We start from the raw sequence: 12,924 nt of genomic DNA on the forward strand, positions 1-12,924 counted from the left end.
TAGCCAGGATGGTCTCGATCTCCTGACCTCGTGATCCGCCCGTCTCGGCCTCCCAAAGTGCTGGGATTACAGGCTTGAGCCACCGCGCCCGGCCCCAGCCAATTCTTAACACTTTCTTCCAAAGGCATGATCAAGCATCACCTTTTCCTAGGAGCTTTCTCTCCCCACAGCCAAATTTAGATGCCCCTCTCTGGTCCTCCATCACGCTGGGCCTTACCTCTGCCACATCTGGTACAGCGTGGCCTTCTCCCTGCTAGCTGAGTAAGACACACAGTTCCTGAATTTGCTGTCTGTGGCCCATCCCCTCCTGGGCCCCACAGACACAGCAGAAGCAAAGCTGAGCCCCTTCCTCAATGGATATAAATGCTGGTGGCAAGACAGGAGCAATTGCCCGTAATAGTCCATGAAGCTGATTCAGCCAGTAGATGTGCCATGAGGTAGATGAACTTTGGAACAGTCCACGTGAAAAGACCACCACCTGAGCAACCCCACTGTCAGCGCTCTCTGAATATGGAGTGAGGCCGCTGTTCCCCGTGCTGTCTCTTTGGCAACTGCGGTTGCAGCTCCTGATCAGCCTCCACCTTCACTAAGTAAGAACTTCTCTTTTTTTGGTTTGTTTAGTTTTGTTTTGTTTTGTTTTCCTTTTTGGAGATGGAGTCTTGCTCTGTCGCCCAAACTGGAGTGCAGTAGCGCGATCTCGGCTTACTGCAATCTCTGCCTTCTGGGTTCAAGCAATTCTTGTCCCTCAGCCTCCTGAGTAGCTGGGATTACAGGCACCCACCACCACACCCAGCTAATTTTTGTATTTTTAGTAGAAACAGAGTTTCACCATTTTGGCCAGGCTGGTCTCGAACTCCTAACCTCAAGTGATCCACCTGCCTCGACCACCCAAAGTGCTGAGATTACAGGCATGAGCCACTGCACCTGGCCAAGAACTTCCTTTTTCTTTACAAACATGGAGTAAAGATGAAACCCAGACAGTACGTCAACCAAAAGGGTCTATGATATCTTTTCTTGAAAGGCATTTTATGTTGAACCTAAAGTGAGGAGAGACATTTTAAAGGGTAAATCCTCTATTCAAACATTTTACTGTAAGAGTTTCTTGTAAACATTTGAGCATTTTACTTTTCTTTCTCGAATTTAACTCAAAATCTGTATCTTTGGCTTAATAAAGCTCCTTCCTGGCGTTTGGGAGCTGGAAATTCAACAAAGCCAGCCATCGCCCTCTTCGAGTCGGGGGGAGGTGGGAAGGCCTCCATGAGGGAGGAAGCCAGTGCAGTTCCCCCTGCGCATTGCATGTGGCCCCAGAAAGGCCTTCCCGCCCAGGGCCCTGAGGGATGCACAGGCACTGAGCTGGGAGTCTGAAAACTTGTGTTCCAGACGCAGCTCTGCCCCTGCCTGGTCTTGTTTCCTTGGGCAAGTCCTTAAATCTCTGAGCTTCCATTTTCCTGTGAGGAAGGGAGCTGGGTGCTAGTGGAGGACGGCATAGCAGAGGTTGCAAGTGCTCTGCTTGACGGCCGTCCACTGTGTGGCCTGGGCATGGGAGGAGCTCCTCTCTGCCTGCTTTCTCCACTCTGCTCATTTGTTCTACAAATATTTATTGGACATCTACTGTATGCCAGACTCATGCTGTGGGTACAGCAGGGAGCAAAACCATTATCTCAGCAGCTGTGTGGAGCCTCTCTTCTAATGGGGAGAATCAGCTAACAGGTGATCAATGAGGTGATAATGAGTTCTACGGTGATAATAGGGACAAAGAGCAGGGTTAGAGAAGACCATGGTCAGGAGATGATAGTGCCTGCACTGCATATAAAGCGCTTCAAGCCACGCCTGGCACCTGGGGAGCGCTCAGTAAATGTTGTAATCTAAAATCTCTTCGCACTTTAAACCCTGTCTGAGAGTGAAAGGCAGGTGCCCTCCCTGGAGTAACTGGTCATTCATCCACATGTGGTGTACAGTTATGTGTGTTCACTGAAGCCAGTGAGAAGCCTCCATGTGCCGGCACTGGCATGGCTGCTGTTGCGTGGTGGGTCCATCCCAGCTGTGCCATGGGACAGCCGTCCCTTGAGGGGAGGATCACGCATGTTCACGGTGCAGTGCCCGCATTCACCCTGCAGCCAGCACAGTGGCAGCAGCTTGCAGCAAGTAATGACCAGTCTTCTAAGAAAGGGCAGCATGCTCTAACTCAGAAATAACAGTCACACACCGTGGAGCTACAGTCCTGCCACAGTTTGGGAGTACTGGAGACTTTCCCTCCTTGTAGGGGTTAGGGTGTCCCAGGTGCCTCAATCCCAATAGCACATGGAGTCTTTGCTGCAGCCCATCTCCCCAGGTGACAGACAGCTACTGTCCTTAATGGCTGTGAGGCCTGCTGCGGTGCCTAGGCGGGACCCTCCCTGCCCGCGGTGTTCCTGGCTTGCTTGGCAGGAAGACAAAGGCCGCATCTTCCCAGGCGGTGTCGTTGTTGGCTGTGCTCTTGCTCTCTGTTGTTTCCATTATGCTGAGTGGGTGACACAGATGCTGGGTTCTCCTGGCATGCCCCTTCATGGTACTGCACCTGCCCTTTCCAGTGCCCCACAGGGCCTGAAACTCAGCCAGCTGCTAGGCGAAAGACACAGTCCATCCCTCCCATGCTGCCTCTGCTGAACCTGGACAGACCTTGGCGCTGACCTTGACCATTACAGGCCTCCCAGCATTATGCTTCACCCAGCCCAAATGGCCAGTGTCCCTGCACTCCTGACACCCCACCCCACCTGCACAAAGACATTCAGTAGTTCTCCTCCCTATCCCAAAGGTCTAAACTCTTCTACAGGATAAGAGGTGGTGGGTAAAGCATAGACTTTGGGGCCAGGTGAATCTGTGTGGGGATCCCAGCGCCTGTACTCACTGGCCTGTGACTATGACCGTGAACTTCTTTGAGCCTAGTCTTTAACTGTAAGGTGGAGGCAATGCTACTACTTTGAAGGGGATTTTGGCAGTGTTGACACGTATGCAGCACCTAACACAGTTCCTGCCACATGGTGCAAATACTTAAAAGACACCAGCCTTCCCCCTTTTCCCTCGTAGTGTCTGACACATGGTAGGGCCTAAAGGAAAAGCTACTGAATATAGTAATGCAAAGATGCAATATAAGAAGCCACTTGGCCCGGTGCAGTGGCTCACGCCTGTAATCCTAGCACTTCGGGAGGCCAAGGCAGGCGGATCACCTGAGGTCAGGAGTTTGAGACCAGCCTGGACAACATGTTAAAATCCCATCTCTACTAAAAATACAAAAATTAGCCAGGCGTGGTGGCAAGCAGCTGTAATCCCAACTACTCAGGAGGATGAGGCAGGAGAATCACTTGAACCCAAGAGGTGGAGGTTGCAGTGAGCCAAGATTGTGCCACTGCAGTCCAGCCTGGACTACAGAGTGAGACTCCATCTCAAAACAAAAAAAAAATGAAGCCACTCTGGGTTCTGCCAGACCCGTACACCCCACTGTGTTTGCTTCGTCTTCAGCCTAATTCCCTCTGGTATCAGAATGGCTGCCACAGATCCAGGCCTGGTACCCACACGCCTCACCATCCAGAAGAGAGAGTTGGGTTGCTTGAATCAGCCACTGTGGCCTAGCCCTGTTGCTGGGGATAGGGTCAGTTCTGCCCAAACAGCAGTGGGGTGCAGTGGCCAGAGGCTAGGAGGACCAGCTGCACTGAGACAGGCCTTCCTCCTTCTCGGGCCATGGATTTCTATCCATATGCTCATCTGACAACAAGCAGATAGTCTCCTGCAACACAGTATGTCTCAACTAAGAAGCTCCCGGGGGCTCCCAGACTTGAGCTCCACAGCCCACTGAACTGCTGACCCTGGCAGAATTTAAATTTTTCATGCTAGCTGCGAGTCTCTGAATCGGCTTGTGTTCTTGCCTTGTTTGTGTGTCTGCTTCACGTTGGTTTCACACTGGTTTCTGCCTTTCCCAGTCAACTCCACAGGTAAACGTGTGTCTGCTTTGCCTGATGCAGGTATCTTTGCCTACAGATGACTTCCTGGCACCTTCCTGGTGCTTATGTGTTGACCACAATGTGGCCCCAAGTCTGGCCCATGCCACTACTCCTTGGCATCCAATTTTAACAACTGTGACTTTGCCTTCAGTGAAGGCCGCCCTCCAGTTTGGGATTTCATTCCCATTGTCTTTGCAGGATGAGCTCAGGTTTCTACAAAAATGTGGTGAAGATTCAAAAGCATGTTACCTTCAACCAAGTGAAAGGCATTTTCGGCTTCACTGACAGCGACAGCATCGGTAAGGGGCCCACTGCTGCCTGCGCCTTTCCAAACGGAGCAGAGTTCTGGAGGAGACACATGTCTGGTTTAAATATCTCTGAGATGTTAGCTTTTGCAACTGTCTTTTTAAGTAGGACACCCAGGCCTGGGCGGGTCGTCATCGTCCTGGAATCTGACTAGCTAGGTAATGCATTGAGCAGCTTCTCTGGGTTGGGTGAAGCTGCACTTCAGGATGTAAGTCTGTCCCTCTCCTGTCACCCATCTTAAGGTTTAGAAGAAAGAAAAATCTAAGGATGATTTTGGAGTTCCAACAGCTCTGGTGGGACCCCAGTCAGTGTAGAACTTGGGTGGAACCAGGGGTGATGGAGAAGGACAGCTGGATCTGCTGCCCATGAGGGAGCCTTTGAGTCTTTGTCTCCCTGGGCCTCAGTGTCCCCACATGTAAGATGAGGGGCTTGACTCGAGGTCTTCTGGAGCCTTCCCATCCCTGCCCTGCTCTCCTTCCATGGCTCCACCCCAGCAGATATGCAAATGGTTTGCCTCCCACGTGCATGCCTTCTTGACCCTCTCCGTAAATTTCCATGTGTCTTTCAGATGCATTGGCCTTGTAGACTTTTAGACTTTTGGTCCTTGAGAGTTGTGGCTGGGCCTTCTGATCCCCTCCTCTACTTGACGTTTGCCACATGGCTTCAGTCCTAGCAGGCCTCTGAGGCCTTCAGTCAGCTGCCAGCCAAGACAGCTCCTTAGGATGTGCTGCTGGGGCTGTCCATGGGGAGCATTCGCCCTGCTTGGAGCCAGAGCCACAGTGGTGTGTGCTCCACAGCATCAGGGTCACGCTGGGCCAGCCGCGTGCCCAGAGTCCAGAAACATCTGAGCTCACCCAAGGGCCTGGGTACCGCCACTCAGTGGGGGCTGGCGTGGCATCACCTGTCAGGGGCCCCGGAGAGGTCAAAAGTTCTTCTGCAGGCCTAAGCAAATACTGATGACAGTAATAACAGCCACAACATCCAAAACACTAAAACTTTTAAATAGCAAATACATTCATCGTAACTTATGATAATTAAAGGTGGAACAACCTGAATGCCCAGTGGTTAGAGAGTGGTTAAATAGTATGTTACATTGACAGGATAGAATATACTTAGTAACAACATGGATAGTCATTACAACGAAAAAGGCAAGGAAGGCCGGGTGCAGTGGCTCACTCCTGTAATCCCAGCACTTTGGGAGGCCAAGGCAGGCATTTCACAAGGTCAGGAGATCGAGACCATGCTGGCCAACATGGTGAAACCCCGTCTCTACTGAAAATACAAAAATTAACTGGGTGTGGTACGCACCTGTAGTCCCAGCTACTCAGGAGGCTGAGGCAGGAGAATCGCTTGAACCCAGGAGGCGGAGGTAACGGTGAGCCAAGATCGAGCCACTGCACTCCAACCTGGCAACAAAGCGAGACTCCTGAAAAAAAAAAAAGAAAAGAAAAAGAAAAAGCCAAGGAAAGACCAAATATAATGTAGTCACAATGAAAATGCATAGAGTAAAATATATAAACAAAATGGATGAAATGAGACACATTGCAGCTATACAGTTTATTCTGTTTTCTACTTTTCCGTATTTTTTAGGTTTTCTTTAATGATTATTTTATAATGGGGAGAAAACCTGTTTTTGTTCATTCCTTTATTAACTAAGCAGAACAGGAACTCATCTCACGTGTGAAAATATTTCTTTCTCACTTTCAGGGAAGATCAGTTTTCCTGCCATCCAGGCTGCTCCCTCCTTCAGCAACTCATTCCCACAGATCTTCCAAGACAGGACAGATATCCAGTGCCTTATCCCATGTGCCATTGACCAGGTCAGCAGGCAGAACCAAGGCTCTCTGAGTCTGGGGCATTGACAGCAGGTTCCTCTTACTCTTCAGCGGGGGAGAAGTGTTGAAAGATATGACGGGCAGCCGGGCAGGGTAGCTCACGCCTGTAATAGCAGCACTTTGGGAGGCCAAGGCAGGAGGATCACTTGAGGCCAGGAGTTCAAGACCAGCCTGGCCAACATGGCAAAACCTCATCTCTACCAAAAATTTATAATTTAGCCAGGTGTGGTGGCAGGCACATGTAATCCCAGCTGCTCACCTCACTGGAACCCCAGAGACAGAGGTTGCAGTGAGAGCGCATCACTGCACTCCAGCCTGGGCGACAGAGCAAGACTCTGTCTCAAGAAAAAGGAAAGAAAGTTGGGGGGTGGGGGGCAAGAGAAGGGAGAGCATTAGGACAAATACCTAATGCACGCGGGGCTTAAAACCTAGATGATGGGTTGATGGGTGCAGCAAACCACCATGGCACATGTATACCTATGTAACAAACCTGTGTGTTCTGTACATGTATCCCAGAACTGAAAGCAAAATAAAAAAAGGAAAAGATATGAAGGGGAGGAGGGAGTGAATTTCTTTAGTTGGAAGCATGAGGGCCTTCTGTGAAGATGCTCACAGGGACGGCTCACAGCTGAAAGCTGGCGTGTTTTCCAACCGCCCTCATCAGGGTCCTTACTCTCCCCCACAGGATCCTTACTTTAGAATGACGAGGGACGTCGCCCCCAGGATCGGCTATCCTAAACCAGCCCTGCTGCATTCCACCTTCTTCCCTGCCCTGCAGGGCGCCCAGACCAAAATGAGTGCCAGCGACCCCAACTCCTCCATCTTCCTCACTGACACGGCAAAGCAGATCAAAACCAAGGTGAGCAGTGGCCCGGGCAGAGGGCAATCAGTGGGAGTAGAAACATGCCCTGGGGGCACATGCACACACACACCACTGCACAGTGCTTTGGGCCTCAGCCACCGTAGCAATGCTGAACTCCAGGATTGCCAACTATGCTCCCTGCAGAACTCAAGGCATCCTGTCCTTCCCACATGAATCAGGTGAATTTGTTTTGTGTCCTTTCATTTAGGTAAAATTTTGAATTTTTTTTTTCCCCTTTTCTGCTTTTCTTACCAGCACTGTTCTGGAAGCAAAGTCATGGCAATTTCCTTAAAGTTATAATTACTGTGGATGTTATTAAACAATGGAAAAGATTTGTGTATATTTCTGATCATCAGCTGTGTTCCAGAGGCTGGACCCGGTGCCTTATTTATGTTTTCTCATGTTTCATCCTCACTGGGAGGTGGTGGTGCTATTCCCTTTAAAGATGAGTTGATGAGGCTGAGAGAAGCCCAGCCACTTGACCAAGTGTCCATCACTAGGAATCAGCAGCACTGCTCTCCTGACCATGAGCAGCCAAGCAGGTGTTAGGAGCTGGTTTTATCCCAGAGAGTGTTCTCACTGAGAGACACAGAACTCAGAAAAGTCCCTCCACGGGACAGTCCTGCTGGCCCCAGGAGGGATGAACGCAGCAGGCATTCAGCAAACATTTGACAAATCACTAGAGAAACTAAAAGGAGAAGTTAGTTTGAGCTTCCTTATTTTGCATGGCCCCAGTTCTGTTGCCTGGTTCCTCAACTGCCAGTGTATATTTAATTGCCTCACTGTTACACATAGCAGTTGACATTTTCTTTGGAATCAAGTGTGTGTTTGCAGGCTTGAAGATTGCGGTGGAAATGCTGGGAACTGTATTTGAGGCATGTCGCATGCCCTCTGAGTCACTGCCCCTGACCCTCTGGAAAGTCCCAGGCAGGTTCTGGTTGACAATGGAGAAGTCTTTCATATCAAAACTTCCTAAGACATGGCCTCCACCAATTCTCCTCACTCAGTTGGAAGCTGGTATGATTGGAGACTTTTCTTTCCCTTTCACTTCTAGCCAAAACTTCCGGAGCACAGGGTGCAGAATGGGCAGGGAAGTGCCACTGGAAAAGTCTGCTGTTTGATTTTGCTTCTGAGAAGTTGTTTTGAAAAAGTTGTTTATGGCCAGGTGCAGTGACTCTCACCTATAATTCCAGCACTTTGGGAGGCCAAGGCAAGGGGGATTACCTGAGGTCAGGAGTTTGAGACCAGCCTGGCCAACATGGTGAAACCGCTGTCTCTACTAAAAATACAAAAATTTGGCAGGCACCTGTAATCCCAGCTACTCGGGAGGCTGAGGCAGGAGAATTGCTTGACCTTGGGAGACGCAGGTTGCAGTGAGCCGAGATCGCACCACTGTACTCCAGCCTGGGCAACAGAGCGAGACTCCGGCTCAAAAAACAAAAAGGAGAAAAACTTGTTTATGGATCTGGGACATTTATCATTCACTTAGGGACCAGCAGAGCCCTCGAGGTGAGCAGTTAGCATGAGGTCAGGAAACACAGAGGCCTACAGACGGTCACTGGGCCTGCAGGCTTCTTGTGGGGCAGAACAGGGTCCGGCCAGGCCCTCACTCTAAATCCCCATGCCTGACTTCGGCTCCAAAATCAGAATCTCCACACCAGAGAAGAGGGCACATCTGCTCCGGCCTCCTCCTAAAAATAACAGGTTCAGGCAGGTTAGTGGCACGTGCCTGTAGTCCCAGCTACTCAGGAGGAGGGCTTGAGCCCAGGGATTCAAGGCTGCAGTGAGCTACTGTTGTGCCAGTGAATAGCCACTGCACCCCAACTGGGGTGGCACAGCGAGGCCCCATCTCTAAAACTAAAAAAAATAAAATAGTAGCACAGTGCTGATGATTCAAGTGGCTTTGCTGAGTGAGTACCTGCCACCTGCACAGAGTCAGCCTGTGTGATCTAACTGCATCCCAACTACCACCCTAGCTGGCCGTGTCCACTCAATATCATTTCCTGTCGCACAGAGTCGCACTGGTCACCCGCTTCCATCATCTTAGTTGCTGGCAGCAGTACTGCATACCCACCCCCAAGTCGTCCCTCCATTTGTTTTCCTGTAAGTCAGGCCTGGTAGGCTGCTTCCTGCATCACTAAGGACTGGTCACATCAAGGAGGCAGAACTGAGCCACTCAGTTCTCGAGCTCCACCTGGAAGCCTGGTGTCCCAGGAGCCAGCCTGGTCCTGCCAATCCCTGTCACATATGGCAGGTTCCTGACACTCTGGGCCTGATTTCCTTCACCTGTAAGATGGCAAAAGCACTACAGAGGTCATTGGGTTGTTGGGGATAAAATACATGTCACAACCCTAACAGCCAACATGGATGGCACATCTGCTGTGTGCCTACCATGGAACAAGGGGCTTCGCCTGGGAAGGGGGAGTGTGCAGGTGGTGGTGCCGCCAGCGCATCGTGAAAAACGTGCAGCAGACACCAGTTTCCTTGTTCTCCTCTCAGATAAAGGGCTGGGAACTGGCCTTTCAATACCCTCTTCAAACTGCCCCAGGAGCCCAGGACCTGTGTTCTCAGACTTTCTTCCTGACACTGGAGCTTCTTCTCCAAGGCCCAGCAGGGAGGGCTGTGGCCACCACACAGCAGTGACTCCGTCAGGCACTTTCTTCCTCCTGTTTATTAGTATTTTCCATAGTTTTTGGTTCTATAACTTTTTTTTTCTTTTTTCTTCTTTTTTTTTTTTTTTTTTTTTTTTTTTTAGGAAAGGGAAGGTAAACATCCCATTCGTTAGCTTTTTTCTTTCAGCCCCGCAGGCCTGCCCACCAGCCAGCCGCACAGCGCCAGCCCCTTGCATGGGCCTTGCCTGAGCCTCTCGCGTGACTACTGCTTTCCCTGCCCAGCCTCTCAGCAGTGCCCTGCCACGATGGAGACTGGCACCTTTGCCCCAACACTCGTCTGCTCCTTTTGCACAATCCCAACTTATCTAGTTAGGAATCTGCTCTGGAATGTGTGTGTGTGTGTTGTGTGTGTGTGTGTGTGTGTGTGTGTGTGTGTGATGGAGTTTTGCTCTTGTTGCCCAGGCTGAGTGCAATGGCACGATCGCAGCTAACCACAACCTCCGCCTCCTGTGTTCAAGTGATTCTCCTACCTCAGCCTCCCAAATAGCTGGGATTACAGGCATACGCCACCACGCCCAGCTAATTTTGTATTTTTAGTAGAGACGGGGTTTCTTCACATTGGTTAGGCTGGTCTCAAACTCCCTACCTCAGGTGATCCGCTTGCCTCGGCCTCCCAAAGTGCTGGGATTATAGGTGTGAGCCACTGCACCCGGCTGCTCTGGAATTATTTTGAGGAGACTTACTAAACATAACAACTTAGAATTTGTTGACTCTGCCTACCCTTTTTCCCGTAAAAAAATGTTAAGGCTGGGCACAGTGGCTCACTCATGTAATCCCAGCTCTTTGGGAGGCCACGCAGGTGAATCACCTGGGGTCAGGAGTTTGAGACCAGCCTGGCCAACATGGTGAAACCCTGTCTCTACTAAAAATACAAAATTAGCCGGACATGGTGGCAAAAAAAAGTTAAGGGGCCGAGCACAGTGACTCGTGGCACAGTAATCCCAGCACTTCAGGATGCCAAGGCAGGCAGATCACTTGAGCCCAGGAGTTCAAGACCAGACTGGGCTACATGACAAAACCCGGCCTCTCCAAAAAATACCAAAAAATTAGCCAGGCTGGTGGCACACACCTGTACTCCTAGCTACTCAAGAGGCTGAGGCAGGAAAGTAACCTGAGACCAGGAGGTCAAGGCTGCAGTGAGCCGTGATCACACCACTGCACTCCAGCCTGGGCAACAGTCTAGAGATCCTATCTAAAACAAAAAAATTAGGGTGACATTTGTGCATTGGAGGTTTCTCAGATGCTCACTGAAAGAATGTTGAAGGAGTTTTGCCTATTTTTTCTGGCTTTTAGTAGCCCTAATTACTCTGTGATTATCTTCAACAATTCCTAAAAGGCATTGCGTTTCTGAGTTTTTCAGCTCTGACAGTGTTGCCTGTTTGTAAGTGGAGACCTGCCTGCAGGCCCCTCTACCCGCGCAGTTCCCGTGGGTTTGCCTTCCCTTACTGCCCTACCCTGCCCGTGCCTTCTTGTTCTGCTTTCTGTGGGAGGCTGGCCGCTGCTTTCCTGTCCCTGTTAACACTGCAGTACCTATCCCTAAGAGAGGCTGCCCTTCCTGCCATCTTCCTTACTCTGAGGATGACTTACTCATCTTTTTTTATTTATTTATATTTTTAGTTTTTATTATTTTAGAAACAAGGTCTTGCTCTGTCGCCCAGACTGGAGTGCAGTGGTGCAATCACAGTCCACTATAACCTCAAACTCCTGAGTTTGAGCGATCCTTCCACCTCAGCCTCCCGAGTAGCTAGGGCTACAAGCGCACGTCAGCACACCAGCTAATTCCCTTTTTTTTTTTTTTTTCAGAGAGGGGGGCTCACTAAGTTAGCTGACTGGTATTGACCTCCTGGCCTCAACTGATCCTCCCCCCTCAACCTCCCAAAATGCTGAGATTACTGGCACAAGCCACTATGTCCAGCCTTACCCATCCTTTCTCTGAAGTTTGTCACCTGAGGCACTTGTCTCCCCCAGGTTTCAGTTCAATCAGTGCCTTTGCTTTTCCAACTCGATTCTCCTGTGTCTCTGAGGATGAGGGAGTTCAGAGCTCATCTGCCCCCACCTCTCCTGCAGTGAGCCCCATGGCAGCCCGCACCCAAGCCTCACAGGAAGAATAGCAGTGGGTCCCCCACCAGCTCTGCGCCTTGACCTTTCTCTGGTCCAGAATCTGACAGCACTCACACCTTTGACTTCCGCACTTGGGCTTCTCGCCAGCGTCCAGGCACAGGATGAGCAGGACTGACGAGCGTGTTTGTGTCCTCTTCTGGTGCAGGTCAATAAGCATGCGTTTTCTGGAGGGAGAGACACCATCGAGGAGCACAGGCAGTTTGGGGGCAACTGTGATGTGGACGTGTCTTTCATGTACCTGACCTTCTTCCTCGAGGACGACGACAAGCTCGAGCAGATCAGGAAGGTGAGCAGGGAGCCCCAAGGGCCCACAGCTGCCTCCAGCCAGCCACTCCTGCCCATGGGGCCTGGAAGGCTCCAACAGCCGGGCATGAAGGGTTGGTCGGAAGTGCTCAACTGAAACAAGGTGAAAACTGAGTAGAGTCGCCCTCATAGTTTTTAGACCTGGGGTCAGAAGCCTCATGAACAAATCACGAAAGAGCAGATACAAATTACTATTCATTTGGGAGTCACACAAAACAGTCTTGCTTTATTAGTCATCAGAGAAATCTAAGTTAACGTGATCAAAGCTAAGACAGTTCAGTACAGAATCAGTAGGGGCTTTTGTGTGGCCATTGACTGTGTTCAGTGATGGTGAAGCAGACGCTTCCAGGCACACTCATGTGAGCAGAGTGTTTATCGGCACAGCCTCGTAAGCAGTTTGGTGATGGGTACAAAGAGCCCAAAAATGTTCAGAGCTTCTCCTCAGGTTTTCTCATTCTTAGAATTTTTTCCAAGGAAATAATCCTGAATAAGAGAAAGCTTTCCACACAAAGATGTTAAAAATGATAATAGCAAAAAGTTCAACACAGACTTGATACAACAGAGGAAATGTTAAATAAATTAGAACTGTTACAGGGTGGATTATTATGCAGGCATGAACTCTTTTAAGAGTGTTCATATGCAGAGCAAGGTGGCACACATCTGTAGTCCCTGCTACTTGGGAAGCTGAGACAGGAGGCTCCCTTGAGACCAGGAGTTCAAATCCAGCCTGGGCAACATAGCAAGACCCTCTTTTTTTTTTTTTTTTTTTTTGAGACGGAGTCTTGCTCTGTCACCCAGGCTGAAGTGCAGTGGCACGATCTCGGCTCACTGCAAACTCTGCCTCCCAG

At 50.2% G+C, this 12,924-nt stretch overlaps 1 protein-coding gene across 6 annotated transcripts in view; it reads left to right on the forward strand.

Annotated features, from left to right (window-relative positions):
- WARS (tryptophanyl-tRNA synthetase) overlaps positions 1 to 12,924 on the forward strand; it is a 47,800-nt gene that overhangs the window by 32,419 nt on the left and 2,457 nt on the right. For all 6 annotated transcript variants that reach the window (XM_011991631.1, XM_011991634.1, XM_011991629.1 and 3 more), the window contains 4 exons: positions 4,176 to 4,276; positions 5,991 to 6,103; positions 6,804 to 6,977; positions 11,919 to 12,059. In XM_011991631.1, coding sequence (XP_011847021.1) covers positions 4,176 to 4,276; positions 5,991 to 6,103; positions 6,804 to 6,977; positions 11,919 to 12,059 — 529 coding nt within the window. The remainder of the gene's footprint in view (positions 1 to 4,175; positions 4,277 to 5,990; positions 6,104 to 6,803; positions 6,978 to 11,918; positions 12,060 to 12,924) is intronic.

This window comes from Mandrillus leucophaeus, unplaced genomic scaffold (genome assembly GCF_000951045.1).
Source record: "Mandrillus leucophaeus isolate KB7577 unplaced genomic scaffold, Mleu.le_1.0 Scaffold4, whole genome shotgun sequence".
Taxonomy (NCBI): domain Eukaryota; kingdom Metazoa; phylum Chordata; class Mammalia; order Primates; family Cercopithecidae; genus Mandrillus; species Mandrillus leucophaeus.